This window comes from Ursus arctos, unplaced genomic scaffold (assembly GCF_023065955.2).
Source record: "Ursus arctos isolate Adak ecotype North America unplaced genomic scaffold, UrsArc2.0 scaffold_2, whole genome shotgun sequence".
Classification (NCBI taxonomy): Eukaryota; Metazoa; Chordata; class Mammalia; order Carnivora; family Ursidae; genus Ursus; species Ursus arctos.
This window is the reverse complement of record NW_026622874.1, coordinates 67,486,202-67,513,855: the sequence shown is the minus strand read 5'-3', so window position 1 is coordinate 67,513,855 and position 27,654 is coordinate 67,486,202. Positions and strand designations below refer to the sequence as shown.

At 58.0% G+C, this 27,654-nt stretch overlaps 4 protein-coding genes across 10 annotated transcripts; 2 read left to right on the top strand and 2 right to left on the bottom strand.

Moving 5' to 3' along the window:
• Window positions 1-165: 165 nt before the first annotated feature.
• LOC130544193 (uncharacterized) lies at window positions 166-5,341 on the bottom strand. Of its 3 annotated transcripts, none has more exons than XR_008960270.1 (2): window positions 4,525-5,341; window positions 166-451 (listed from the first exon to the last, which is right to left on the bottom strand). XR_008960270.1 is itself a non-coding variant. In XM_057314790.1 (2 exons), the coding sequence occupies exons 1-2, from the start codon at window positions 5,050-5,052 to the stop codon at window positions 295-297; spliced, it is 696 nt and encodes a 231-aa protein (XP_057170773.1). In that variant the 5' UTR covers window positions 5,053-5,325; the 3' UTR covers window positions 166-294. The 3 variants fall into 3 exon arrangements, 2 of the variants coding, with proteins under 2 accessions (XP_057170773.1, XP_057170774.1); XM_057314790.1 differs by having other exon boundaries at window positions 166-462; window positions 4,525-5,325; XM_057314791.1 differs by having other exon boundaries at window positions 166-432; window positions 4,525-5,324.
• RNPS1 (RNA binding protein with serine rich domain 1) lies at window positions 5,078-14,781 on the top strand. Of its 4 annotated transcripts, none has more exons than XM_026485003.4 (8): window positions 5,078-5,182; window positions 8,063-8,250; window positions 8,491-8,646; window positions 9,304-9,495; window positions 9,820-9,922; window positions 10,210-10,363; window positions 12,588-12,729; window positions 13,874-14,781. In XM_026485003.4, the coding sequence occupies exons 2-8, from the start codon at window positions 8,180-8,182 to the stop codon at window positions 13,971-13,973; spliced, it is 918 nt and encodes a 305-aa protein (XP_026340788.1). In that variant the 5' UTR covers window positions 5,078-5,182; window positions 8,063-8,179; the 3' UTR covers window positions 13,974-14,781. The 4 variants fall into 4 exon arrangements, with proteins under 4 accessions (XP_026340788.1, XP_026340791.1, XP_026340790.1 ...); XM_026485005.4 differs by having other exon boundaries at window positions 5,097-5,279; XM_048224942.2 differs by lacking the exon at window positions 5,078-5,182 and adding an exon at window positions 5,394-5,576.
• Window positions 14,782-15,893: 1,112 nt separating this feature from the next.
• On the top strand, window positions 15,894-23,602 carry ECI1 (enoyl-CoA delta isomerase 1). Of its 2 annotated transcripts, none has more exons than XM_026485009.4 (7): window positions 15,894-16,002; window positions 16,096-16,203; window positions 18,383-18,510; window positions 20,632-20,778; window positions 21,788-21,909; window positions 21,995-22,173; window positions 23,343-23,602. In XM_026485009.4, exons 1-7 carry the CDS (start codon window positions 15,951-15,953, stop codon window positions 23,507-23,509), a joined length of 903 nt encoding a protein of 300 aa, XP_026340794.1. In that variant the 5' UTR covers window positions 15,894-15,950; the 3' UTR covers window positions 23,510-23,602. The 2 variants fall into 2 exon arrangements, with proteins under 2 accessions (XP_026340794.1, XP_026340792.1); XM_026485007.4 differs by having other exon boundaries at window positions 18,380-18,510.
• A 119-nt stretch (window positions 23,603-23,721) lies between these two features.
• DNASE1L2 (deoxyribonuclease 1 like 2) lies at window positions 23,722-27,517 on the bottom strand. The gene is made up of 8 exons (XM_057314789.1): window positions 27,015-27,517; window positions 26,624-26,784; window positions 26,444-26,532; window positions 26,252-26,335; window positions 26,071-26,171; window positions 25,867-25,979; window positions 25,499-25,750; window positions 23,722-25,179 (listed from the first exon to the last, which is right to left on the bottom strand). Exons 2-8 carry the CDS (start codon window positions 26,765-26,767, stop codon window positions 25,126-25,128), a joined length of 837 nt encoding a protein of 278 aa, XP_057170772.1. The 5' UTR covers window positions 26,768-26,784; window positions 27,015-27,517; the 3' UTR covers window positions 23,722-25,125.
• Between the last annotated feature and the right edge of the window lie 137 nt (window positions 27,518-27,654).

The window sequence follows — 27,654 nt, the reverse complement described above, 5'->3', positions numbered from 1 at the left end:
TGCTGGGTGCAGGCCTCAGGCTAAGCCCCTCCAAGGCCTCCCCCATGGGGAAGAGGCCAGGCAGCAGGCCGCGGGGCGAGGGGACCCCAACCCTGGCTGCAGAAACAGCTCCCGTGAAGGGAAGGCTGCCACGAGCTGTCTCGAGCACCAGAAGGCCCAGTCCCCGACGTTTAAACAGACAGGTGTTTATTTCTCAGCTGAGTCCAAAGTCCAGAGAACGCAGTCTGGGCCTTCTCTCATCATCAAGGCCTCAGCCAGTCAGACGCCATCTGCCTGCTCTGTCCAGGTGGAGGGTCAAGGTCCTTTCTCGGGGTCAAGGTGTCCCTGGGCTCCAGATGGAAGTGGCAGGAAGCAGGAACGGCGGGAGGGCACAGTTCCAGGAGTCCCGCTGGTGTGCGTGTCTACGTCCACACTACCCAGCACGCGGCGTGGCTGCACGAGGCACAGGGAGCTGGGACACGCCTTTTATTAGTTGGGTGACCCAGATAAAACCCAGGTTCCAGGACACAGTCCCAGCCTCCACGACTGCAGTGTGCAGGCTGGTATCCTGGAGGGGGGCCCCACCCGCATGCCCTTGTTGCCCACCTGGGCTGCTGAGACCCCACCTCTGCCCAGAACTGACCCACCCCTGCCCCCCCAGGGAGTGTCCTGGCCCTTTGGCTGCAACGACACAGAAAGGCAAACTGCAGTTTTTTCCTGGGCAAATAACCAATCCCAGATACTCAGTCCCAGGGTAGCCGAGGTCAGCTGCGTCTCGGGGACCCTCAGCCCGGTCTCACGAAGTGGCTGACGGGACTAAGGCTGACGGAGGAGTGAGCCAAGGCCAGCACCTGGAAGGCAGGCTGGAAGGCTGGTCCAAGAGTGGCCACAGCTGCCTGGGGATGACCACACACCCCAGGGTGGAGGAGGAGCTGACCCCACCTGCCTGGCCTGGACCCACGTGAGCCCAGGCTGAAAGCAGTCGATTCCTTGACCACATAGGGACAGCAATGTCCCAACGCCCCAGACCTGGTCCCTGCAGGGCCAGAGCCCAGAGATGAGGGGCGATGCATCCAAGAGACCAGGGCCGAGACCAGCAACCAGGCTAACTGATCTGGCTGCTCCATCTACAGGCTACCCCATGCCAGACACTTCAGCTCCCTTCTGGGGACCAGAAGGTATGGGCCAGCCGGGTCCTCTGAGACCCTCACTCCCACACACGCTGGTCAGTGTGAAGGGAGGGCCACCTGTGCTCACCCAGACCCTGTGGCCACACCAAAAGTCCGAGCCTTACCTGCACACAGAGGGCCATTCCTGGGTAGACAGCCTGGACTCCACCTGGGCCCAGAGGGGCAAACCCCCACCCCGCTCCTGCATCAGGGAGCTGGCCCACAGAGGTTCTAAGAGGTACCCCAACCAAGGTCAGGATTACTCTGCTCACCCCACCCAGCAGCTGAGGCCAGCAGGCCATGTGTGATACCCCACTCTGCAGACACGAGGCCCCCTCCCTGAACCCTGGCTCAGGTCCAACTCCAAACCCTAGAAGGTTCAAGTCCCTTTCCCGAAGGAGGGCAAAGCCACTGGCATCCCTGCACGAGGGAGCTCAGAGCAGGTAGGCCAAGAGGCTACCCGAGAAGGGGTAACAAGGCAGAGGTCTCGGCCCCCACAGCCCCTCAGGAGAGCACCAGGAAGCAGGGTGTTGGGCCCTGGAGTCCCATCCCTGCCCGATAAGCCCACATGGCCTGGGCCTCAAGCAGGCAGGAGGAGGACCTGAAGCTACAGGGTCGGGCCCGGGGAGCGGGGGCCCTGCCTTCCTTCCTCAACACACAGGGCTGCCCAGGCCCCGCTCCTGGGGCCCGGCCTACACCCCACAGATGCTGGTGTCAGATGCCTCCAAGGCTGGAGAAGCTCCAAGTCAACTGGCTGTGGACGGCACCACATAGGCCCTGCGAGCAGGGCGAGGGGCCAAGATGGCTGGGCCCCAGTCAGCACAGCCACATGGCCCTCAGCACACCCAGTGTGGCAGCACACCAGCGTGACTCCTCTGTACCCAGCTCTGGCTGCCCCCCCCCCCAGCTCTGGGGTCACTGTCCTTGACTTCCCTGGGGCAGAAATGAACACAGGGCTTTGGGCATGAAAGTCACCACAAGCCCCCAAGCTCACTGCTCAGCGGCCCCTAGAAGAGTGCAGAGTTGTCTGCTGGTGGCAGGGGGGGTCTCAGGACCTGACATCCCACACCTTGGAGACACAAGCCTGGAGCAGAGAGGCCCCGCCACAACTCCAGACCCTCACCGGTGGTCTTTCCCTTTAAGGCCCAGCCTGGCCACCCAGAAGGACCAGCCAGTGCCTCTTTCTGGGCTCCTGATTCAGGGGCTGCAGGCACTCACCCCCACAGAAAGGACCCAGATTCAGCGATCCAGTTCTTCTTCTAATGCCTCCCTCAAGGTCACCAAGCCATCACCAGCCCCCTTACCCCACCCAAACCCCTCTGATGCACCTGGCTGGGCCACCCCTGCCCTAAGCGCAGGGACTATTAGTGATAAGTAGAAGTGCTTTCTTGACACGGTTTACAAGGAAATGCAATGCCTACTTGAAGATCCTGGACAGCCCACCGTGACCTCCAGCACAATCCAGGCTACCACTAAACCCTCTCTTTGTCCCAAGTCACCAACCTCCAAGGACAGGCACAGCAGAGGCCATCAGGCCCACAGAGAATGAAGGCAGAGGAAACATTCTGATTCCAAAGTGAGAGCAGCCCCACATGCCAACAGGTGGCCCTCGACCCTGGGAGGGAAGGGTGGGGCTCAGGACACTGGCAGATCCAGGCCTGGGGCTGGCTGCCCGACGCCCTGTCTGCAGGAGCCCTGCCCCGCCGCCGCCATCAAACCTGGACCAAAGACCTTCAAAGGTCCCCAGAGGACCCAGCATCCCGGCCCTCAGCCCCCAGAGCCTTAGTATGTTGGCACAGGGGTGTAAGAAGGGGCAGCCTGAATTCCCAGAAGGCAGGGGCCGGGGGCCTCCAGTTTTAACTTCTTACGTCTCTTCTGAACACATTCTGTTGATCTTCAAAATGGCAAAAGATGCTCAAATTTTAAAGCTCAACAGCTGATAACACACTTGATAACAAAAATCTATAATATTTAGAAACAAATGTGATTAAATTTATGGGTCTGAATAAATTGTGCTTTAGATTTAATATAAAATGTGTTAAAACTTATATGAGTGCCAAGATATATCACTTTAGCACATTTTTAAAAAGCACAGGCAACCGGTTGTCAGCCCTGCTGGTTGTGTCCCCACCCCCCTCTCACCATGGTGGGGTCACTGGCCTGCTCCCTCCCCACCCTAGGGTGTTGGTGCCGCCCTGGCCAAAGGCTCTGCTGGGTCAAGGCCCTTCAGGCGTGCACTGATGGTTGGCCCAGGATGTGTGGGACTCCAACATCCTGCCGTAGCCTCCTCACAGACCTCTACCTGCTACGGGCCTGGACCAGCAAGGCCACCCGATCCCCAGCGCTGACCCTCTGGGCCCCCTTCACTGCCACAGGAGAGCCGGGCTGCCCTCTGTTCCGCTTACTCCTTGAAGCCTGGCCATGGCAGAGGTGACAATGAGGCAGAGGGATGAACCTGCTCTAAATGCACCCTCACCACTCCAGGACAAATCTAAACCCAAAGGGAGGACCCAGACCCAGACTGAATCTGCCTGCCCACCCAGCTCCTTCGAAGAACGAAGAACGTGCCAGTGTCTTAGCAGAGGGGACTCAGGAGGCGGCTGCTCTTTCCGTGCTCTTGCGTCCTTGACTGTCAGACACCCCTCAGTGAGGTGCTGGGGCACACCTGACACCCCTGGACAGGGCCAGGGGACTGCACAGGGAAAGGCTTCACCATCCACCAGCTGGGAAAACCACAGGGAGCAGAGAGCAATGACTTGCAGACACGGTCTGCAGCACCATCCCCCATTCCTGGTCACCAAGCTGCAACCCGGACTCTCCTGTCCTTGCCCCGGCAGCTCGTCCATCTCCAAGTCACAGGGGTTCCTTCCTCCAAAAGACATCCGCTCTCCACCTGTCCCCTTCTCTTCCTTGGTGCATCTACTGTTCAGACAACGTCTGGGGCAGGGTGCACCTTCCTTACACTCACTGAGTCATGGAGTAACGGCCGCTTGCCAGACCCGGGCGGGGAACGCCGGAGGCACCTGGGTGAACCAAATCCCAAAGCTCTGGCCCTCTCGGCGCCGGGTTTTACTCTTTCCAGCCTCCTGCCTGGGCTCAAGGCCACTGCTTTGCCAGAAGACTCAGCCTCCCTGCCTGCACTGCCCACCGACCAGGATGACGCCTCCGCGCGGGGTGCTGCACGTGCTCCACGTCGCCCCAGCACCGCCGAACTCCACCTTCCCAGCCCTAGCCTGCGAGCCGCCACCCTGGCCTCCCCTCGCTTCTCCCGACGAGCCTCCGCGCCGCTGCACCGCCTACTCCCCCTGCCGGGGTCCCCTTCCACTCGGGTCGCAACCGCAGTGTCACCTCCGAGGAGGCGCGTCCCCTTTCGCACCTTGTCTTCTACCTTGCCTTTCGCTCCCAGTTGGCGATGGCCGCACTGCCCCCTGTTCAGGCTCGGGACCCTGCCGAGCCCCGCTAGCGCAGAAGCGGCGTCCGCACCGTCACTCTGCACACCTCGTGTGGTTTTTAACCTCACCAACCTGACCATGCACCCGCCCGCCTCCTGAGCCGCCCGCGCCCTGCCGGACCCCACGGCCGGCAGCCAGAGGCTGCAGCGCCCGCCCCCGCCGCCCCGCGCGCCCGCCGCAGCGGGGTCAGGGGCCGCGAGCCCACTGCGCACGCGCAACGGGTGGGGCGGGGCCGCGGCTGCGTTAACTCCCTCCGCGCTGGCCTGGGAGCTGCCCGCGCGGCGCGGCCCCCCGGACCGCAGCCAGCCAACAATCTGCCGACCCCATGAGGCACGCACCCGGCCCCGGGTAGCCCCAGATACCTCCCCAGGGAGGGAGACAGAAGAAGAGTCCCCGCTGCGGCTCGCCAGAAACGGCCGCGGCCCTTTAACACTCCCCTCGCTCGCTTCCATTGGCTGAGGCGCTGTACGTCATCACTGCGCGCCCGACAGCGGCGCCTTCCCGCTCCCTAATCCTGACGCCAGAGCGGCGCCGGCCTTAGCGGCTGAGGAGAGCGGGAGGAGGTTGCGGCGGCGGGAAGATGTAAGTTGGGGGAATCCGACCCCATCCGAGCTTCGGGGGCCGCCCGCAGAGCTCGGCGGGGCGCGTGGTTGGAGCCGACCCGCTCCTCGGCCTCTCGGTAGGCACGGCAGCCTGGTGGCGCGGCAGCGGCTGTGAGAAGAAAGAGTGTGGCCCGGGGCGGGCGGAGTGGGAGGCGCCGAGGCCGCGGCCCGGAAGTGGTCGGGGCCGCGGCGGGCGGAAGGGCGCCTCAGACCGTCCCCCCTGTGCGGCGCGCCCGGCTAGGCCCGCGGGACTCGGAGCAGCCGGGAGCGCGGCTTCCGCCTTCGGTGCTCTGCCGCCGGCGTGGAGACTCAGGCCCGCCACGCCAGGCCCTGCCCTGGGAGCGCTCGCGGCCCGGCGCCTGGACTGGGCAGTTGTGAGTGAACGCGGACGGGGGTGGCGGGGGCGGAGATGCTTTGTGAGGGGGGCCCTCCCTCCCCCCCCTCGGAGCCACGAACCGAGACGCCCGCTCCGCGGACGCGACCCTCGGGGACGCGGCTCCCGGTGTCCCGCAGCGCGGCCGGACGGGCTGTCCCGGAAGGGAGGTTTCTGGGAACCAAAAGTCCTGGCCTTTTCCTCCTATTTCGCATGACTTGTGCCGAAAGTGCACTTTTAAGTGGGGGAAGCGCTCTGAAGACGGGAGCCGAAACGCCATCTGCTCGAGGTTTAACTAACTGTTCTCTCTCTCTCTGGCTGTTGGACGCGCACCTTTCCGGAGGATGGGGGAGGTAACCGAGGTCCCGTGCTGTGACCCGAACTTGTGTGAACACACAGCCTCAGTCTCTGCTGTCTAGCGCTCGGCCACGCCCGGCAAAGTGTAGAGTCTGAGAATCCCGGTGGTGCTCGTTGTCGCGGGGTACCTTGGGGCAGACCTTTGGGGCTGGGGTGGGGCCCGGGAGTGTGCCCTGCGGGTCCGTGCTGCTCAGGTAGGCAGCCCAGGGCCACACGAGCCTGCCGGGCACTGCAGCTAGACCCAGGCCACACGGAGGTGTTTGAAGGGCTTCGTGCGGGGTGGGGGGAGTGAGTGTTTTATGAATGAGTTTTTACACTGGTTGAATGCAGAAAAGGTGGTATTTGGGGCGTGGGCTGTCAGATACGTTACTGAACGTCAGTTTCATCTGTGAACCTCTTGTTGCAAGGTGGCTACTGCAACATTTTAGGATGTAGCTCGCACTGTTTCCCTTGGACAGTGCTGGACGTGGTGATCTCCTAATGGGGTGGTCCAGGGACCCCTGTTGAGCATTCAAGAGGTCGTGTGTGACTTTGGGAGATGGGTTTATGTGGGGGGAAAGCTTCCAAACATGGAGAAACACTCCTTTCTTCTAACATAACCTAATGTTTCCGGAACCTTAGCTAGGTGCCAAGTTTGGTAACTGTGGAGGCGTTAGGAGCTATAATTGTCACCATAATGCTGATGAGAAGTAGAGGCTCAGAAAGGTTGTGTGACTTATCCAAGGTCATACAGCAAAGCTTCGAATCAAACAGGCTGGCTGAGTCCACAGATTCTTACCCACTGAACTATATACTTCCTGATTGTCCAAGGCCACTGACCGTATCCATCCAGTGTTGCTTGCTCAGTACCTGTAATACCTTATTGTTTTAAGGCAAAACATCTTAAAAGATTTTACCAGCCTGGAGAAGAGCTACAAAGGTGACATTCTGCTTTCTAATGCTGTAATTTGATTGTCCAAAGCTGGCCTTCTTTCTTGAGTCATAACATTTTTTCAGGATTTTGGGCACCCCTACACATGTGAAAACAGGATCCCAAGTGGTCGCCTTGTCCGGGTTACTTAAAGGCTGTTGAGGAAGATGAGGTAGAAATAGTTGACACCAACATCCTGAGATCTTTGGCTGCAGCTCAAGCAAATTGTAGAAAACCTCACTGGAAATACTGAAGGTTGCAGATCCCCCAGGAGACAAGGCACATCGTGGATTAGTAGTTTGTTCCAAGTCATATTTACTGAGCACGTGCTGCAATGTGGGCTCTTTGTTAGACCCTTATGAGTGGTGTCCTCAGATCCCAGTGCCTACACACACACACTCTGTCTCTCTCTCTCTTTTGCTGGGGAAAATGTAAACATACAGAAAGGTTGAAAGAATTGCACAGTGAATACCCACATAACCACCACCTAGGTGCTACAAGTCACATTTCTGCCATGTTTGCTTTATCATATACCAAACCACCCATCAATATTTTTTTGTTGCATTTTGAAGTAAATAGCAGACTTTGGTGTACTTTCCTCATAACACTTCCATATGCACTGCATTAACTAAAGTTCAGCATTTGCACTAACTGCCGTCTAACTTAACTATTTTACTGCTTTTTCAGTGTTCATGTGGGACATTTTATCTGTTTGCATTTGGGTGTTAAATGTTTTGATGCTGGTACCTGTCACTTTTGAAAGGGTTTTTGCTTCTAGTCATCACATACCAATGTGTCCTACAAGGTAATTGCCACAGTAGAACAAGAGATCTAATCACAGCTGTAATCCTATCACGAGAGCCACACTTGGTTTTTTTTCTGTTCTGCATGCAAATGTGTATTTTTAAGGGGATGGTAGAGGGCTTATCATCAAACTTAGGAGTGAAAAACGGGTATTGTACCACCTGTAAAATAACAGTAACAGACACCACCACCGTTTCCTTAAGGAAAAGACTGACAAGGTGAAGTGAGGGTCTACCTATGGGTGCAGGACCCTCCCCGAGGAATTGGAAGAGGTCCCTGTATGTTCCTGGCTTTGTGGACGCTCCCTGCTTACTGTGTTCCTTGCCATCTTCTCATGTGCTCACCTTTTGACTGCGAAGTAGATTTGTTGCCTTGCCAACTCGTTCACTCTGTAAATCCTTTTATCTTGTTATTAGGCTGCACTTTGGCGTAAATTGCAATCAATTAGGGATCGTTTCTCAGACTCGAGTTAGAAGTGAGAGTTCAGATAAGTGAGGCCACCATTGCTGCTTTGAACACCTCAGAAGGGGAGAATGGATTTATCAGGAGTGAAAAAGAAGAGCTTGCTAGGAGTCAAAGAAAATAATAAAAAGTCCAGCACTAGGTAATCCTTCTGTTAGATTTTTCTAGTGCTACTTTGGGGGTGCTCGTTACTAGGGACCTTCAGAAAGGGGAAGATTGGAAATGTCTTACATATTACAGTGATGTGTCCTAAGCCACAGATCATTTTGCTCTGTGATCACCTGGGATCTCTGTAGCCCTTTGGATCCCCTCTTTTGGGTAGTGTTGTTTTCTGGGTTTGGTCAGAGGGGCATGCGATCTCACACTCTTCCTCACCATCCAGGGCTCCTTCTCCTACCAAACGCAAAGACCGCTCTGATGAGAAGTCCAAGGATCGTTCTAAAGATAAAGGGGCCACCAAGGAGTCAAGTGAGAAGGATCGTGGCAGGGATAAAACTCGGAAGAGGCGCAGCGCTTCCAGTGGTAGCAGCAGCACCAGGTGGGACCCGGCAGGGCAGAGCACAGAGCCGGCCTCTCTCCTGTGGCCAGGCCCCTTTTCCTTCGTGAAGAGCCAGCAGGGCGCTCTGTGGTCCTCTTTATTTACACAGAAAACGCACTGAGCTTGTTAATCAAGGCCCTAATTATGGTTTGGGTCTGCTGTGTTTACATTTGGAAGATGGTGTTTGGGTGTTTTCTGTAGATGTTAAAGAATAGGACATCTTGGGGTATATGTTTCTCTCAAGTGCTTTTTTATTCAGAGTCATGATTGTTTTGCCTTAGCCTAAAGCTTACTTTTATTTCAGTTGAAAACCAGCCTGGGTGTCTCCGTAGCCACCTTCCAGGCTGGGTGGGTGCTTCTGGCTTGCCAGGCTCTATCTGTACCTCCCAGTAGGCAAGGCTTCTGTTTAGCTGGGAAGTGGCTCCTTCCTTTCCTGTCACTGCACAGTGTGAATGCTGTCTTCTGTCCCCATCTAGGGCTTTGGCCAGGGTTGGGGCGGTAAATATCATCCCCACTTCCTGAGGAGGGGAGACACTGAGGCTTGAAAATTGGAGGACAGTGGTTTCCTCTTGGAAGCATGAGAACGTGCAGGCTCATCTCTTTGGAAGAAATGCTCCCGTCCACTGTTGCCCTTGACATCTGTGTCTCACTTGTCAGGTCCCGGTCCAGCTCCACCTCTAGCTCGGGCTCCAGCACCAGCACCGGCTCCAGCAGCGGCTCAAGCTCTTCCTCAGCATCTAGCCGCTCGGGAAGTTCCAGCACATCCCGCAGTTCCAGCTCCAGCAGCTCCTCTGGCTCGCCAAGTCCTTCTAGGCGCAGGCATGACAACAGAAGGCGTTCCCGCTCCAAGTAAGCTCCCTTCCAGCACCACTTCCCTACTCAGGAGTGCCTTGGTTTCCGGGGGGATTGCCCCCAAAACTTGCGAATTGTTTGGGAACTTAAGTTTACAAATGGGGGCTGTAAAGTTACCATAGCTCCTATAAAAGTAGACTTAAAAAAGGAGTCTTTTTATCTTAGGATTTCTGCAGCAGAGATATTAGGAATATACATGAACTGGTAGGGAAAGCTTCCTTACAAAAAAACTGTCAATCATAGCAGGTAGCAGTCCCACTAAAAAAATTTTTTGACTTGACAGAAATTGATTGTTTCTGGTTTTCTGTTTTTTTCAATCAGATCCAAACCACCCAAAAGAGATGAAAAGGAAAGGAAAAGGCGGAGTCCTTCCCCTAAGCCCACCAAAGTACACATTGGGAGGCTCACCAGGAATGTGACCAAGGTGAGGGATCCTGAATCCATCCAATGGACAGTGGGGTGTATCTCTTCTGCAAATATTTTAAATGGAAAACTAGAGAAGTAGGCCTCAGCCACAGGTGAACTGAGAACATAGGCTCTCAGAGGACTGGCGGGATGGTGTGTCGAGCAGAGCAGTAACTCCTTTAGCGGGGTTATTCTGTGCGAGTGAGACTAACCCGAGGTGCCAAGGCATAGTAGTTGCGTGGTGACTTCTCAGCTCCCACACGGGTGATGGTGGGTGTGCATCACCATGACCCTTCTTTCCTCTAGGACCACATCATGGAAATATTCTCCACCTATGGAAAAATCAAAATGATTGACATGCCTGTAGAAAGGATGCACCCCCATCTGTCTAAAGGCTATGCATATGTGGAGTTTGAGAACCCAGATGAAGCCGAGAAGGCACTGAAGCACATGGATGGAGGTGGGTGACCCTGCCAGCCCTCCACTGAGCCCCCTTCTCTGTTCCCTGTGCCAGACCAGCTACCTGACACTTAGGGACCTTAGAACCGGTTTCCAACCTGGCTGTACATCACAGTCCCCCTGGAGCTCTTGCCGGGTTCCAGTTCTTAAGCAGGAGGTGTGTGTTTACAGAAAACGAGTTTTATGGGACATTATTCTTGGGAAAAGATCAGCAAATAGAAATGCATTAGCATTTTTAGAATTTTCTAGTCTGTGAAAGCTTAAGGATTAAACGAAGGGTTTTTGTTTTTTAATAAAGATTATATTATGAGTATGAATAGTGAAGCATTTGGCTTTTATATGGGAGTGTTTTCTTTAATCCTCTCTGAGATTCATTTTCTATTGGGCAACATCTCAGCATTTTTAGGATTACTTTGCTGGATTCACACGTTTTATCCATTTCCCTAAAGCTTATATCTTAACTGTTTGTGACATTTATAGCTGTTCTGTGTGGAGCAGAATGGTTTTAACAACAGCTGAACACTTGTGAATAGTTTTGAATGGACAGTTTTTGTTTCTTCTTTAAGTCAGTGTTTTAAGGAGCTTGGAATTTGTCTCTGCCCAAGCTCGCTGCTATTGTAATCTAGATAGCCCGGGCCAAGAGCCAAGACTGCCCAAAGCACGCTGTGGGCTGCCAGGTCACCTAGAGAGGAGAGTCTGAACACCCCAGAACGTTGGAGGCCCCCTTATGCACACAAAAAAAATAGTGCAGAGGTTTGGTGGGTAGTTGCCCTTGATCCCTGGTAGACCTTGGATACTAGGAAATTTTCCTTACTGCCAAGCTAACTCTCTTTCAGTCTCCTTAAATAAACTGGCCCATCAGGGTGCACACAGCAGCTCTTGACCTTATAAATCACACCTTCATTTTAGAGATCTTCAGTCGTGCATCTTGGAGAATTTCAGCACTTGCTAAAAATCCAAGGACACTTGGGCACATCCAGGGTGTGCGTGGCTATACGTATTACATGATTTAAGATTCTGGTAGGACTGGAGTGTGTGTCCACATACTGTGCCGCGCACCATGAACGGGGAAGCTGGCCAGAAGATATGTCCTCGTTGCTGATGTTCAGTGCCTGTGAAATTCTCCCTTCGGGCTGGCTTTGGCAGTGGGCCAGGGCAGGGTCGGGGGGACCTTAGGCTGCACTTAAGTCTTTTGAGTATGTTCTGAACACAGGTCTGCGTGTCCAAGTTACCCCTCAGTAACCTTTGCTATTTCCTTGAGGGTAGGAATCGAAAAGATAAAAGAACCCTCGACCCTTTGGGGCCACACAGGGACTGTGCTGTGTGCTCCCCTGGGGATCCTAGGGTCTGCGCCTCGCCTTTCTTTGTTCTTTCTTTTTCTGAGGCCCTGAAGATTCCTCGGTCCTCCGAGCTTCACTGTTCTCATTCAATTGAAGGGGGGGGCCGCCTCCTTCACTGTTCTCATTCAGTTGCATTCACACACTTGGTTGTTTGGTCTGAGGCACTTTTTCCAAACTCTTAAGCAAACTGGACAGCTGAATCCTGTTTTATTTTGCTCCCCCACCCCGGAAGTCTCTCCCTCCCCCTGAGCTGTCATGCAGTCGTAGCTTGTCCAGAAACGTGGGTGCTGATGATCCCTCCCACCTCCTCCACCAAGCTCTAGTGGCTTGGTGGCCCAGTTATAGTGCATACTGCCTTCATGGGAACCCAGCACCCTGAGGCCACCTTCTGGTCACCTGGGAGGTATCAGGTGAGGGGGCTTTTACAGCAGGAGAGAGGACCAGACTACCTGGTTGGAGGCCACCTGTTCAAGGGCAGTCCCTCTTGAGTTCTTACACTTGACCCCCATCTCAGTCCCGCAGAGCCCCCAAAATATCCCTACTCCTCTTGCCTGCCCCGCCCCATTGTTCTAGAGGAGAAAGTTCAGGGTCCAGGCACAGCCCTTCCCCTCATTGAGTGGTGTCAGGTGTTTGCTGAGATGCTGCTTCTCTTGGAAGTGCTTGTGCATCTGGTGCCCCCATGCATCCAGATTTGAGTTCCCTGTGAGGTTCCATGCTCCCCTGCAGATTTCCTGATGAACCCTCCAGTAGTAGTAACTCAATATTTCTGTGATGAGTTTAGTTCCCCTGTCCATCTTGCTTACCATGCTAGGCCTGCAATGGGCACGGGCTGGCCTAGGCTAGGTGTTTGTCAGATATTTTGTGACTTGATCCTTTGTTCAACAGGACAAATCGATGGCCAGGAGATCACTGCCACTGCTGTGCTGGCCCCCTGGCCTAGGCCGCCCCCCAGGCGATTCAGCCCTCCCAGGAGAATGTTGCCACCACCTCCCATGTGGCGTCGGTCGCCCCCACGGATGAGAAGAAGGTAGGGCCACTTGGAGTCTTACAAAGGACTGCTTGGGGCCAGTGTGGATTTGTTTCATTTACAAACACAGTGTGATGGTGATGACTTTGGAACCTTACTCAGCCCTGCCTGCGCCTGTGCTGCATGGGGGTGGGGGGAGCAGTGTTGGCACAGGTGGCAGTTGGCGGGGGGAGCAGGGCTGCTGCTGGAGGGCGGGGCAGGCAGAAGGTACAGCCCTGCAGGTTGCACCAGTATTGCCTGGAGTGCCGTTCCTTTTCCCTTTTCTAGTTAAGAAGACAGGAAGGGGGGCGCCTGGGTGGCTCAGTCGTTAAGCGTCTGCCTTCGGCTCACGGCATGATCCTGGCGTTATGGGATCGAGCCCCACGTCAGGCTCCTCTGCTGGAAGCCTGCTTCTTCCTCTCCCACTTTCCCTGCTTGTGTTCCCTCTCCCACTGGCTGTCTCTCTGTCAAATGAATAAATAAAATCTTTAAAAAAAAAAAAAAGACAGGAAGGATAGGGTTTGTGGCTGGCTCAGTTGAAGGAGCATGGGACTCTTGATTTCGAGGTTGTGAGTTCAAGCCCCACATTGGGCTGTGCCCCACCTAAGCCTGACCTGATATATTTATAGGTTAAATATTAAAACACACACACACGGGCGCCTGGGTGGCGCAGTCGTTGGGCGTCTGCCTTCGGCTCGGGGCATGATCCCAGCGTTCTGGGATCGGGCCCCGCATCGGGCTCCTCCGCTGGGAACCTGCTTCTTCTCCCACTCCCCCTGCTGTGTTCCCTCTCTCGCTGGCTGTCTCTCTCTCTGTCGAATAAATTAATAAAATCTTTAAAAAAAACACACACACACATACACAGGGAGGGTCAGAAGAGGAGGTTGAGTCCGAGTCCCTTGGCAGAGCCCAGGGCCTGGCCTTCCTCTGCTAGTGGTGTCGAGCTGCCCTTCCCATAATCCTCAGGAAAGGGGGTCTCCACACCAGATACCCTTTTCCTTCCCAAGGGCTCCGTGTCGGTGCTATCACAGGGAGCCGTCCTAACTCTGGAGTGAAGCCGTACAGGATTGTTCAAGAAGGCAGCTTTGCCCCCGCTGTCCATGACGCAGGGCTGTGTCTGGGAAGTTGGCCTCCGTGTCTGATGTGGTCTTTCCTCTTCCTACAGGTCACGCTCCCCGAGGCGCAGGTCCCCCGTGCGCCGGCGATCTCGCTCCCCTGGCCGCCGCCGCCACAGGAGCCGCTCCAGCTCCAACTCCTCCCGATAAGCAGGGCCCCCGGAGCTCTGCACCCTGTAACTTCGATCCCATACACTTCAGTTTTGTCACTTCTCTAGCCAAAGGAGGGCTGGTAGGAAAGAAAGTCCTCACTCAGGGCAGGCTTCGAAGGCAGCAACTGAGACGTTTCCTCTGAAGGCAGAGTTACAGAGGAGTGTTAATGGTTTGGGGTTGTGCCTGTATACAAGAATGCCCTCCCATTTTCTGGCTAGAAAGCTCCCACATTTCCAGTTCCTAAGAGAGTCCATCCAGTGGCAAAGCCAGCAGGGACAAAGCAGGGCTCCAGGTGGTAGTGTGGCCCCAGCCTCGGGGTGTACCTGTTTCATTTCCACAAATGACTGGGGACCTGGTCCTGCCCTTGCTTGTTGGTCTACAGGGTCCTTCAGGAAAGGGCGCTCTTGGGTGCAGCTGCTGTCGCTGCTCCCCTGGTTGGGGCCTCTTCCAACACCTACGGACAGCCCATGTTAGTTCCCAGAAATGGTTCTGTTTCTACGTGTCCTCAGGCCCACACATACCCCATGTCTCCCTTTCTCTGAAATTGGTGAGCAAATTGAGAGCCAGCTCTGCAGGGTCATCACGGACCCCACCCCACCCCCCCTGCTGCAGCTGTGACTCGAGGTGGCTTACAGGTTACCTTGGCAACGTGTACATTGCTTTTTTGGGGCTTTTATTGTACAGTCAGTACTATAAATTTGTTCTGAGTTTTGTAACTTGTAGCATTTTAGGCGCTGTTGTGTTTGTACTTTGTTGTGTAGAGTGAAGGGATTGTGTTGAATAAACAGGATTAGAATGCAGAGGAGTGCTGGCTTAACTGCCTCTTTCCTGTCCTTGGCCTCAAAGGTAGCTTCAGTTAACGAGGGAATTAAAAACACAAGACTACATTCTAGGTCATTTTCAGAGTCCCACCTCCCAAGTCTTTGAGCCAGGAGAGCAGCGGGTCAGCTCCGCGGAGTGCCAGGTCTCTGCTGCCGGAGACACCGACGAAGAGATTGATCACCTGTGTGCTCCCAGGAGCTTCGAGTTCTGCCTGACCAGACACGTGGGCGTGGTGTGCTGCTGCTGTTAGGCAGCCATGGCTGTTCTGCCACTTAGCCATGCTTTTGTGTTGCCGGGAAGATGCGGAAACACACCAGACATTAAAAAGTAAAATCTCAGTCACCCAGTGTGCAGACTGGATGGTCAGAGCAAGGCCGTGTCCTGCCAGGTAGCACATAGGCTTCCTCTCCTCCCAGCTCATCCTGCTGCCTGGCCAGGGGACACCTGCCTTTCTCCTTGGAGAACCTGCCAGGATCTCCTTGTGGGATGGAGCAAACAAACACCTGTTCCCTTTCGGCTTCTGCAGTCCTGCCAGGAGTGTGGGTACCTGCCGCCCAGCTTCGGCAGGGGAAGGTGGATGCGCTGCTCTTAGTCCATCTTGCCTGCCGCATCTACCAGCTTGATTCCCGTGCCCCCTCTGCAGCCTTGGGCTGGAGGCTGAGCTCAGGCGGGAGGCAACCCTGTGGTCGCCCGCATCTTAGTACTCCAGTCTCTGTGGGTGCAGAGTTGGAGAAACGGCCCTTGGTGTCATCTGGTCGCCTTTGCTGCTCAGGTGCCGGGATAGCTGGGCTTCCCCCAAACTCCCTTATCACCGCCGATGCTCAAAACCCTCTCCAGGACTCCGTGCAGCCCGCCCCGGTCCCAGCAGTCCTGCCCGAGTGACCTGATCTTAGCTTGGGCCGGTGGACAGCCGGGGAAGCGTGCTAACTTCCCATCGCGCCGCTGCGTGGAGGCGGAGCACGGTGTCCGCTGGCGGTCAGTGGGGACGAGCCTGTCCGGGCAGCGGCCCACACCCGCCTGCCGACCTTGGCCTCAGCGTCGCCCCGCAGCCCGGACACCGAGCGAGCGAAGTGGGGCGGGGCTTCCAGAGCAGGGCCTCTGGGAGGAGCAAGTCGTAGGGGCCGGGCGGGACGTGGACCTGGGCGGGTCAAGATGGCGCTGACCGTGGGACTGCGCCCCCTGACGCGTGCCTTGCTTCGACCCTGTGCGTGACTCGGGGGGCGGGGGGGCTCGGGGGGGCCGCAGCCAGCGGGAGGGGCGGTGGCGAAGCTAACAGGCCTCGCGCTGTCGTTCGCAGGGGCTCGGGTCCCCGGCGCGGCCCTCGGGAGGCCGGCGGCCGGCAGCGGGGACGGCGTGCGGTGCTTCGGGAGCCCGCGGGTGCTGGTGGAGCCGGACCCGGCCGCAGGTAAGCGCGCCCGGGGCCGCAGGTCGGGGCCGGCGCGGGGCAGCCTGCCGCCCAGCGCCCTGCAGCCGCGCGGGGCGGGGAGGGCGCAGTCCCAGGGTTCCGCGCTGTGCTCGGACTCTTGTTCCCGGCTCCCGGGAGCCTCCGCATGGTCGAAGGCCGAGGTAAAGCCCGGTAGGGAAGACCATTTCTTTTGGATTCAGAGCTTAAGGGTCATCAGTCTAGGGGGTTTAAGTGCGGTTTTTCCCCAGTTTTTAGAGAGAGCGTGCGCACAAGCGGGCGGCGGGGGACACGGGGTGTAGAGGGGGAGAGAATCCCAAACCCGCTCCCCGCTGAGCTCAATCCCACCACTCGGAGATCATGATCCGAGCGAAACCAAGAGTCCTACGCTCAACCGACTGAGCCATCCAGGCGCCCCTCCCCCAACTCACTGTGAAGGTTCAAAGGTTTTGGTCTGTAGTTCGAGGGGTATGCCCCTTTATCTAAACTATTAAATTGGAAATTGAAGGGCGCCTGGGTGGCTCAGTTGGTTAAGCGTCTGCCTTCTGCTCAGCGTCCTGGGATGGAGCCTGTGTTGGGCTCCTTGCTCAGTGGGGAGCCTGCTTCTCCCTCTGCCCCTCCCCCTGCTTGTGCCCCCTCTCTCTCTCTGTGTCAAAAAAAAACCTAAAAAAAAAAAAAAAGAAGTTGAAAATAATTGGAAGTATTTTGGAATAAAGTATTTTAGTTTTGTTTTGTTTTTTAATACTCCAACAGGGCACAGAACCTACCAGGTATTTTACTAATTAAAGCCAGGAGCCACAGTGCAGTCACTGCTAACCAACCCCCAGTACCCATCAGAGCACCTCTTAAAACTCTGCAAAGGGGACAGAAGAGGTAGAAAAAGCACTGTGTGCTTTTTGATAGAGGCCTGTTGCTGTGCGTGGGACGCCAGGTTACAGCCTCAGCCCCTCTCCCTGCACCAGGCACCCAAGTCTACCTGCCCCAGGGCAAGGATGGGACTGCTTACCCCATGACATCCAGGTTCACCCAGAGTCCTTTTTGTTAACTCATGTTCACCTTTGGCCTATTTACCTTTCCCTCAGGGCCCTTGATTCTTCTGGACCAGGCCCTGTAAAAATCCAGTCAGCCTCAGAAGCTTCACTCTGAACCAAGCCCAGAAGCTTGCTTCTGGAAATGTTGATTGCATACAAACATGCCAGTAGCCAGTTAATAAGTTCTTCTTTCTCATAAATCAGAGGTCTCCAAAGAGCTCATTTGCCTTCAGGACTTAGTTGTCCCCCCTAGAGAACCGTGTTGACCATCCAGAGGTTTCTAAGGTCCTGACCAAAGAAACGTACCCTAAGTGAATGGTGGCATTTCTGCAGCTTTTGGGGCCTGTCCTCAGGCAGGCAGTGAGCACACGTGGCCCCAGCCAGCCCTGCCAGCATCCGCCTTTCCCCGGCCACTGGCAGGACGATTGAGTGCATGGGGAGAGTTTAAGAACATCAGGCCGCAAGTGTTTGTAGCCTCTGTCCTTAGGCAGGCGTGAACTCCCCAGGGGAGTTCCTCCTTGCACAGATGGTCTTTGAGTTTGCTCGCGCACTCCTCAAGAGGCTGAAGCCATTTCCTCCTCCCCTGGGGACGGAGCACTTGTAATCTGGGAGAAAAGGATCAACAAAACTTTGTGCACAAACGTTCATAGCAGCGTGTCCACAAGAGCCACGAGCTGGAACCAACCCAAGTGTCCCTCAGCACATGCGTGGCTGCACAGAACGTGGTCCCCATACTGCAGCTCGGGTCAGCCTAGAGACCATGGTGCTCGGAGAAAGAGGCCAGACAGGAAGGGTCACGGACTGGATGCTTCCCTTCATGTGAAACATCCAGAATGGACAAGTCCGTAGAGACAGAATGTAGACGAGCGTTGGCCAGGGGCCGGGGAAGGGTGGTGACCGCTGGTGGGCACAGGGTCCTCTTTTGGACAGACACGCTCAGCAACTAGATCGACGTGGTCGTGCGACACAGCGGGTACCTCATAGTCCTAAATTGTTCACTTTTAAATGGGGGGTTTACATTAGGTGGGTCTCACGTGCACTGGAAACACAAGACCCATGTGGCCGGCCGTGTCCGGGCTGAGGGTGCAGGCTGACTGGGTGTGCTTTTCCCGGACTGGCTGTGAGCGCACCCCTCTTCATGTTCACAGTAGGGGTCGCTGTGATGAAGATGAGGAACCCCCCAGTGAACAGCCTCAGCCTCGAGTTTCTGACAGAGCTGCTCATTAGCCTGGAGAAACTGGAGAACGACAAGACCTTCCGAGGCATCATCATCACATCGGTGGGTACTCATTACCTACCCGAGGTCGAAGTCCAAACTTGGGTGCCCTCTGAGTGTCACGTGTGTGCCATAGTGCCTCCATATTACAGAGACTGGTGAGAAGGTCTTGGTTCTGCCATCATCTAAGGCAGTCCCAGCTTCTTCCAGCCAGGGTTTGGAGTGTCCGCTGGGCACGCACCTGCCTTCCTTAAACCCATGGGTTGTCCTGGTGTGGCCCGGTGTTGTCACAGCTCCGAACTCTCTGGGGCTCTAGGGCGGGCCTGACGTACACACCCAGTGGGTGCTGGGGAGCTGGGGCTTGCAGAGCAGAGCCCTGTGGAGGAGGGGGTTCTTCGGGGCTGCTCCCCGGGCTGGAGTTCTCCTGGGTGTGGGTGCTTGCGACACTTGCTGCTGACCTGCCTGGATGGGTTGCAGTCGCCTGGAAACTCTGTGCTCCAGATAATGTCTGAACACACTCCATGCAGGGTGCTGTTTCAGAGCGGGACATCTTCTCTCTTGTGCTCTGAAACCGAGAGAGGGACTTCTGTCCCTCGGCGACAAAGCGAGGGTCCCGCTGCCTCCCCGGCTTCAAAGTGGCACCGTCCTGGTGGAGGGGCACTGGCCTCTGTCCCTCAGAAGCCCACGTTCTCGCCAGGACTGTGTCATCTCCCCGTAAACGGGTCTGCATTGTGCCCTTGGCTGTGTGCCTACTGTGTACAGAGCAAAGGCCTGCCTGGGGCCCACAGCAGATGACGGTGGGTGCCGGGATGCTGGTGTGTTGGGGGGGCACGCGACACAGGGCCACGAAGAGGGCTCGCAGCATTCTCTCCTGGGGGTCCCTCTTCGCTTCTTCCAGCTGCTGGTGGGTCCTGGTGCTCCTATGATTGTGCATGGGTCACATCAGCAAAGACCCTGTTTCCAAAAATAGTCACGTTCATAGGTCCTGGGGGGGTAAAGGTGGGACTGCGTCTTTTCCCAAGACACAGTTTGGCCCCTGCAGACCTGTTGCTGAATCTCAGACATCTCACCCTGTCTAGTCAGGGTGCAGAGCACGTCCCCCGCCAGGAGGACGGCGGTTTCTGTCCCAGCCACAACAGCGTTCTTTGCCCTTGCTTTCCTCGAGTGCTAGGACCGGAGGCAAGCTTCTGTGCGGACAGGCTGGATCAGGGGGAGGGGTCCTCGGTGGGGGTGGGGAAGTGTAAGGAAAAAGGCAGAAATGCTGGATGTGCTCAGAGCAGGAGTAGCTCTGCCCCCGCAGCTGCTGTCCCCCCCCCCCCAGCGCAGGGGTGGCCCGTGAGAGGCAGCACACCTGGGTGGCCTTTTTGGGCCACGGAGGATCATGGGTCAGCCACCAGGGGCGGCGCACGCGCAGGGACGCGGGAGCAACGAGGAATCACATCCTGCACCCTGCACACAACCTGCTCCTCACTTAGTATGAGGATGTGGGGACGTTGCCTGTGACTGTCCCGTACTTCGCATGTCCCCTCTCCACAGAGACACAGGTGGCTGTCGGCCCTGGTTTGTGGATCTGTAACAGGACGCGCCCAGCACCCCAGCCCTGGACGCGCTCTGGCAATGGGAGCGTCTCGTTCTTGTTTGCTTAGGGACATCGTGACGCCACTCGGGAGCCCCACGTGTGGGCTTTTCCCATGATGGCTGCTTGGTCACCCTACTGCCCCCACCCCCACGACGGTCTGCCTTCCGGGCCAGCAGTTCTTAGCTGGAAAGCACCAGCATGTGGCCATCCTCTCTCCCAGCTGTCACTGCTCTTGTGTGTTTGCTTTCCTCCCTCTGATGGCTGTGTCGTGACCCAGGGCATCTGCGCAGGACACATGCTTTCTCGGCCACCCCCCAGGCTTGTGTCTCATGCGTGACAGCCCGGGGCGGAGATCTGGCTTCTCGGCTCATCGCGGTCCCGTCCTTGCTTTGCCGTGTTCCAGCAGCAGCACCGCCCAGCCTGGCACCTGCAGCTGGCTCGACCTTGGGGGAGATCAGAATATGTGCCCCAAGGCCCCAGCCCCGGCTCCCCACCACTGGGAACACGACCCCGGCCCCACCGCCTCTGGAGTTCCCCGGGCCCTGGGGACCTACTGCTGGCAGGGGGTGGACCCTGACAGGGCCCGTGGCTCCTTCGCCCCCCAGGACTGCCCCGGGATCTTCTCCGCTGGCCTGGACCTGCTGGAGATGTACGGGCGGGACCCCGCGCACTGCGCCGAGTACTGGAAGGCGGTGCAGGAGCTGTGGCTACGAGTCTACCTGTCCAACCTGGTGGTGATCGGTGCCATCAACGTGAGTGTCCCCCTGCCTGAGCCGCCTCACTGCCTCACTGGGCCCCGGGTGGGGGAGCAAGATGGGGCCCTGCCCTCGGGAAGGGTGGGGGGGACCCTCAGAGGTACACAGGTCAGCATGCCTTTGTGGACCCGCGTGACCAGGTGACAAGGGCAGGGGCAGGGCCCAGCAAGAGGGCTGGATGGGGAGGGGGCACAAGGAGGGGGTCAGATTCACCTCTGGAAATACCGCTTTGGCCTGGCCTGGGGAATGCGGGGGCTGCTAAGGCTCAGGAAGCCCTGTGTCTGACGACACGGTGGGGACCCCCCCCTCCCCAGTAAGGTGCCAGAAGGGTCTGAACCAGGGGATGGCAGGGTGGCGAGAGTCGGGGAGACGCCACAGGCTGCGTGTCAGTGGGCGGCAGGGTGCCATCTCTGAGGCCGTGGGGTGCGTGACGTGAGGGCAGTGTGAGTCTGGGGTTCCTGGGACGCCCTGCTGGGGATGGAGATGGGTCCTGTGGGGCAGTACCCGTCATGGCAGCTTCAGCTAAATACTGGTTAGTGTTTTAGCATCCCCAGCAAAAGCTGTGAGAAGAGGGGCGCCTGGGTGGCACAGCGGTTGGGCGTCTGCCTTCGGCTCAGGGCGTGATCCCGGCGTTATGGGATCGAGCCCCACATCAGGCTCCTCCGCTGTGAGCCTGCTTCTTCCTCTCCCACTCCCCCTGCTTGTGTTCCCTCTCTCGCTGGCTGTCTCTCTCTGTCAAATAAATAAATAAAATCTTTAAAAAAAAAAAAGCTGTGAAAAGAAAGGAGGCTTGTGACCCCCACAGGAAGGTTCCAGGCAGAGTGATTTTCTGGCCCCCAAGAGCCGCTGGCCAAGCGCAAGTCCCCATCGTGCACACCCAGCCCAGCCAGTGTGGGTGCAGCACTGTTGAGGGGCGCCTTCCTTGGGACCTGGCTCTCTGGAATCCATTCAGGACCCCCACACACACGGCAGCACGCAAAGCCAGGTGGCGTCTCTTCCCCTGCAGGGCATCAGCCCAGCCGGAGGCTGCCTGTTGTCCCTCTCCTGCGACTACCGGGTCCTGGCTAACAACCCCAAGTACGCCATAGGGCTGAACGAGACTCTGCTGGGCATCATCGCCCCCTTCTGGTAAGGCTGGGGCTGCACCCGCTCTCTCCTCCCCTGGGGCCAAACCTATCCTGGGAGCCCCCAGCGAGTGGATGTGTCGTTCCAGGTTCAAAGACGTGCTGGTGAACACCATTGGGCACCGCGCCGCAGAGCGCGCCCTTCAGCTGGGCTTCCTTTTCCCGCCCTCAGACGCCCTCCAGGTGGGCATTGTGGACCAGGTCGTCCCCGAGGACCAGGTGCAGAGCACGGCACGGTCGGTCATGGCCCAGTGGCTGGCCATTCCAGGTGAGGAGCACAGGGAGGGGCCGGGACTGGCGGCAGACACAGCCAGCACCCCCCACAGCCTGATGCTCCTGGTGAGAGCAGAGGGTTCTGGAAGGGGGCTGTGTGCATGTCAGGAACGTATTGCCGACTGACTTATTCCTGGGGCCACTGCAACAAAATACCACACAGTTGGGGTGTGCGGTGCCTAAAACCACAAAAGTGCATTGTCTCCGAGTCTGCAGGCCAGGAGTCCAAAATCAAGGTTTGGGCAGGGCCGACGGGCTCCCCCCAGAGGCTCTAGGGGAGGCTCCTTCCTGTGTCGTCCAGCCTCTGGCGGCTCAAACACTCCTTGGCCTGTAGATGCATCACGCTGGTCTGCTTTCCCTCCATGTGGCCTTCTTGCGTGTCTGTCTCCAGTCTCCCCTCTTCCTTTCTCTGGTCAGGACACTCATTGTTGGATTTGGGGCCCACCCAAAATCCAAGATAATCTCATCCTAACTTCATCTGCAGAAACCCTTTTCCAAATACGGCCCCATGCACAGAATCTAGGGCTTGGTTAGGTCCACTCTTCAACCCACTACACAGACCATTGGCAACGGGCCGTGCATCTGTTTACAGAAATTGGGCTGGTTAATATCCACCATGATGGAGACCAGGGATCAGCAGAGCGTCTCTAAAGAGCCAGGTGGATGGTCGGCTCTGTGGGTCCCTCGGGCTCGGCCACGTGGCGGTGCTGGAGCACAAGGGCAACTGAGAGAGTTGTGACCCAGCGAGCATGTGTGTGTGTGCAATGAAACAGTCCGCTGGTACTTAAATTGCGTATAATTTTCGCATGTCACAAAACGTCTTTTTTTCAATTCCATAACAATGTAAAAACTGTTCTTAGCTCCCTGGCTGTAGGGGGGCCAGGTTCGCTGACTTAATTGTGCTGTGAACGAGTACGTACTGATGTGAAAATATCCCCGTAATATTGGGGACTGAAAAGGACGGGGTAAGAGGCAGTTTTCACAGTGTCATCCGCTCTGCTTCTAAAAGAAATTGGTAGGCAGTGGGGAATGGGTGATTTTCATTTTGCTTGTTTACTTGTGTGTTCAAGTTTCCTACCAGAGTTTCTGCAGGAACTCTCTTGGAGAGGTTGGGAGTGATGCCACGTGTCGGGTGGGTTTTCACACTCGGGCCCTTTTCTGTAGACCACGCCCGACAGCTGACCAAGAACCTGGTGCGCAAGCCCACAGCCGACCGCCTGCTCCAGCAGCGTGATGCGGACATCCAGAACTTTGTCCGCTTCATCTCCAGAGACTCCATCCAGAAGTCCCTGCATGTGTACTTAGAAAAGCTCAAACAGAAGAAAGGCTAAGTGCTGGGCTGCCTTCATGGGGCTGGGGCCGGACGCGCCCTCCCGGGAGCCCTCTGATTCCGAGGGGTTTTAAACAACCTCTTTTCCAATGTAGAAGTACTTTCAGCTACTCATTTTGCTGATCTTCTTAGAAGGCCCTGTTCCCTGTAGCCAGTGTCCCAGGAGCCCACTGCCCCACGAGCGCCTTTTCTTCCTGGCAGGGGGGCAGGGCCTCAGTTTGGGAATCCTGAACCAGCAGGCTGGCCGTTCTGGGTCTCGGTGACATTCGCTGCTGAGCGTCCCCTTTGCCAGAGCAGAAGTGAGAACAAAGTCCTTGTGTTGTCCCATCCCTAGCTACCCAGCTGCCTGACTGCTGGGGGCACGCCCCCTGGTCACAGGCCAGTGACCCACAAGGACCTCCCCCAGAGGAAAGCCCTTTGGCCACCACATCTGCCCACTGAGACAGAGGGGCCATGCTTGTCCAGAGACTGGGGGGCTTGAGGAGGGGTACGGGAGGCAGTACAGGTGAGTCTGTCTGCACTGCAGGAGCCCCAGTCCTCCTTCAGAAAGATCACACCAGAAAACTTGTCCAGACTCTTGAAACAAAGGTTTTTCCTCCATACAGTTCAGGCCAGTTCCCAGACCCACCAAATGGAGTTGTTTCCAAAACCAGAAACCTCACTGAGCCCCTGTACCCCTGGTTCTGTTCCTTCCCAATCCTCAGGTGATGGACTTCCCTGGGACACAGGGCATGGTTCTCCCTGACAAACCCTTGCCAGCCCGGGGCTCCTGAGAAGCAGCCTTCCCAGGGTGGCCCCATGGAAGAGGCAATGTGTACACGTGAGGTGTGTGGTCCCACCTGCCTGAGCTGCGTGAGGAGTCCAGCCTGCTCACCACTGAAGGGCTCCCTAGGTGTCCCAGGGCCACCCACTGGCTGGGCGGCCTGGGGCTCCTGACTGCCTGCTCCCTGCACTACTGGGCAGGGCAGGGACCCCTGATACACTCAAGTGTCTGCAAGGTCTGCAGGACCCAGGAAGCGAGGGGCAGGGGGGACATCAGGGACTGGGAGGTCGGCCTTGCACGTCGGCATCGAAGCTGTGTGTTTATCCCCAGCTGCACTCAGCACGTGCTCTTGGAAGCATTTGCAGTTGGCACAAAGCACAAGGTTCCACTGGAAAGCACGGGAGCGGCATTCTGGGGCCAGCCTGGTCTAGAGGGCATCCGTTCCCAGCAGGGAGTCAAAGGGGCAGGCCGGGCCATCCCTGTCCCCTAGAGGGCGGGGACCCAGGACCCCACTGGGCTGCAGGACCAAAGTTTGGGCCTCAGAGGAGTTGAATCCTAAGAAAGGACACGGAAGCCTGGACGCCGACCAGTGTGTGGTCCTGGCTGAGTGCTGGCCCGTGTTTATTGAGCACCGCCTTGTGCCCGGCACTCTACCACCCTGCGAGGTAGATGGCATAGCCCGCCACACAGACGGGCAAACAGACCGCGTGTTCCCGTGATCTGTGGTAGCCACTTGTCCAGCCAACCATGCCCGGCTGCCTTGCTGGGGGCTGGCCAGCCACCCAGGAGCCCCGCAGGGCTGTTCTCCTGGCCTGAGTCTGCAAGCAGCATCCCTGACCGGGCCTTGAGGGTTTTCAGTGGGACTTCAGGGTCACCTCCACAGGAAAATGATCACTGATGGCGAGAGCCTGGAGGGAGAGAGGTGGAGCCTGAGCAGCCCCGCCGGGCAGCCTGTCCTGGGACTCCACCGTGGAAAACGACCACTGCCCGCACCCCCGCTTGGGCCAGGGATGGAGCCCGCTGGGGCTCCACGAACCACTGCGCAGCCTGCAGGTGGGCTGGGGCCCGGACTGGAGACCCCACCCGAGAAGAGGCCAAGGGCGTCTTCCGCCATCCCATGCGATCCTTTCAGCCAGAACCCAGCCTCTAAGGGCGCTCTGTTCAGAAGCGCTGGCGCGGGGAGGGGTGTGGCTCCGGCCCTCACCCGCCTTCCCTGCGCGCACTCGCCTGAGCCTGGTCCAGGCCGAACTCCTCCTGGAAGTCGTGCACGGCGGCCGACTGGGGCTTGAGGCTCCTGCGCAGGCGGGCGCCGCACGCCACGATGCGGTCGTAGGCGCAGTCCGAGTTGCCCACGGTGGTGTCAGCGCTGTCGGGGATGAGCCACTTGAAGACCTCGCTGCTGCGCAGGCGGACAGACGGCCAGTCGCGCTCCCGCACGTAGTTGCAGTCAGCGTTGAAGTCGCCCAGGAACAGCAGGTCCTGCGGGGGCCGCGGAGCCGGGGCTGAGCCCGTGCGCGCCCCCGCACCCCCCACCCGCACGGGCACCGCCAACCCCCCGCACGCGCGCACGGGACCGGGACTGGGACGGGGCTTACGTCCGTGCCCCACTTGTCGATCACGTCCAGGTACACGTCGTAGAGAGCGTCGATCTCTGATACGGCCCGGTGCGGCGCCGCGTGCAGCGGGATGAGCACGAACTCCCCCGCAGCTGCGGGAGGCACGGGTCAGAGGCAAGAAGCGGGGACGGGGGGGAGGGGGGGCGGCGGCGCCCGCGGGGAGTTGGCGGGGGGGAACCTCACCCGAGCCGGGGGCTGAGAACTTGACCACGAAAGGCTCACGGCTGAAGGCGTCCTCCAGGTCCGGGTACTGGTACGTGTCCACGACCGACACCGCGTCCTTCCTGGGGGAAGTAGGCAGGCGGACGCGCTTAGTCGGCCCCCTCCCGCCCCGCGCGCCAGGGCTTCGCGGCCCCGCCCTCACCTGTAGACGAACAGGTACATTTCCTTGTACTGGTCCCGACCCAGGGGCTCGCTGCTCACGAAGCTGTACTCGTGCCTGGACACGCTGCGGAGACACGGGCCAGGCCCGGGGTCAAGGCACGGGACCGGCCTCCGCGATCTGGGCCTGGGGTCAGAACGGCTGGGCCCTGTCCACCCGCCCCCCTCCCCGCACCTGTTGATCTGCTCCATGAGCGCGGACACGGCGCTCAGGTCCGGGTCTCGCACCTCCTGCACCAGCGTGATGTCATAGCCAGCCAGGATCTGGGGGAGGGGCCGGCAGGTGCAGGGTCACGCGCGGCAGATTCACCCGGGGAAGCCCCGCTGCGGCCCCGCCCCCGGTCCCGGGCCTCACTTGCGCGATGACGCCTCCGCAGGCCGGGTCCGACACTTTGCTGTCGCCGAAGCTCTGGATGTTGAAGGCTCCGACGCGCAGCGCCGCGGCCCCGGCGGCCCCCAGGGCCCAGAGCGCGGCCAGCAGGACCCGGGGCCCACCCATGGCGCAGAGCGGGCGGGCTGGAGGGACAGACACGTTCCTGAGCGCGGACTTGGAGTCAGACACACCAAGTCACCCCTGTCCGCCCCAGCCGCGGGGTCCAAGGCGCATCCTTCCCCTGCGTCCCAGCGTCTCCCGGGTGGTGCACTAGGCTTACCATGGCCATTCTACTCCTTGGGGGAAACTGAGGCCCAAATACAGGGGCCCCATCCCCCTCAGGGCCCCTGGTCAGCCCAGGCCCTGGACTCACCTGGGATGTGGATGGGGCGGTATGCAAGGCTGAGGATCCAGGTCAAGATCCAGGCTGGGGGTGTGTCTGTGCAGGAGACTGACTCCAGGGGTTTGGTCAGACAGCAGCGGCAGCCCAGGGGCCCAGGCGGGTATTTGAAGCCCGCGTCCAGGGAGGGGCTGGACTGCTCCAGCCCCACCCCCTCTGCGGAGATGGATGCTGGAGCTCCTGGTTCCTGTTCCCAGGGACACCCCTGGGGGCAAGGTGGCAGGGTCCACCCTGAGCTTGCTCTGGCACCAGGACCATCAAAACCAGGACTCTGATGACCCTGCCAGCCCCCCAGAACTGTGTTGGGACTGAATGAAAGGGCCAGCCTCCAAGGTCCAGGCCTTGTTCTTGTCCCCCCTCCCCCACCCCGCAAAACTAGGTCATCAGACTCTCTCCCTCGGGGGTGCCTCTGAGAAAAGGCAGGCAGTGCATCCAGTAAAGACCTTCCTGGCGGCTCTCCTGCTGCTTCTCCGTTGTCACCTCGACCCAAGGTCACGGCTCCTGGGCCTCCCAGCCTGGGTCCCCTGCCCACCCCCCTCCCCCCACCTCCGTGGGGCTGGGCAAGCTGGGGTCACGACTCCAGCTGGGCAGGGCGGCAGCAGCAGGCTGCCAG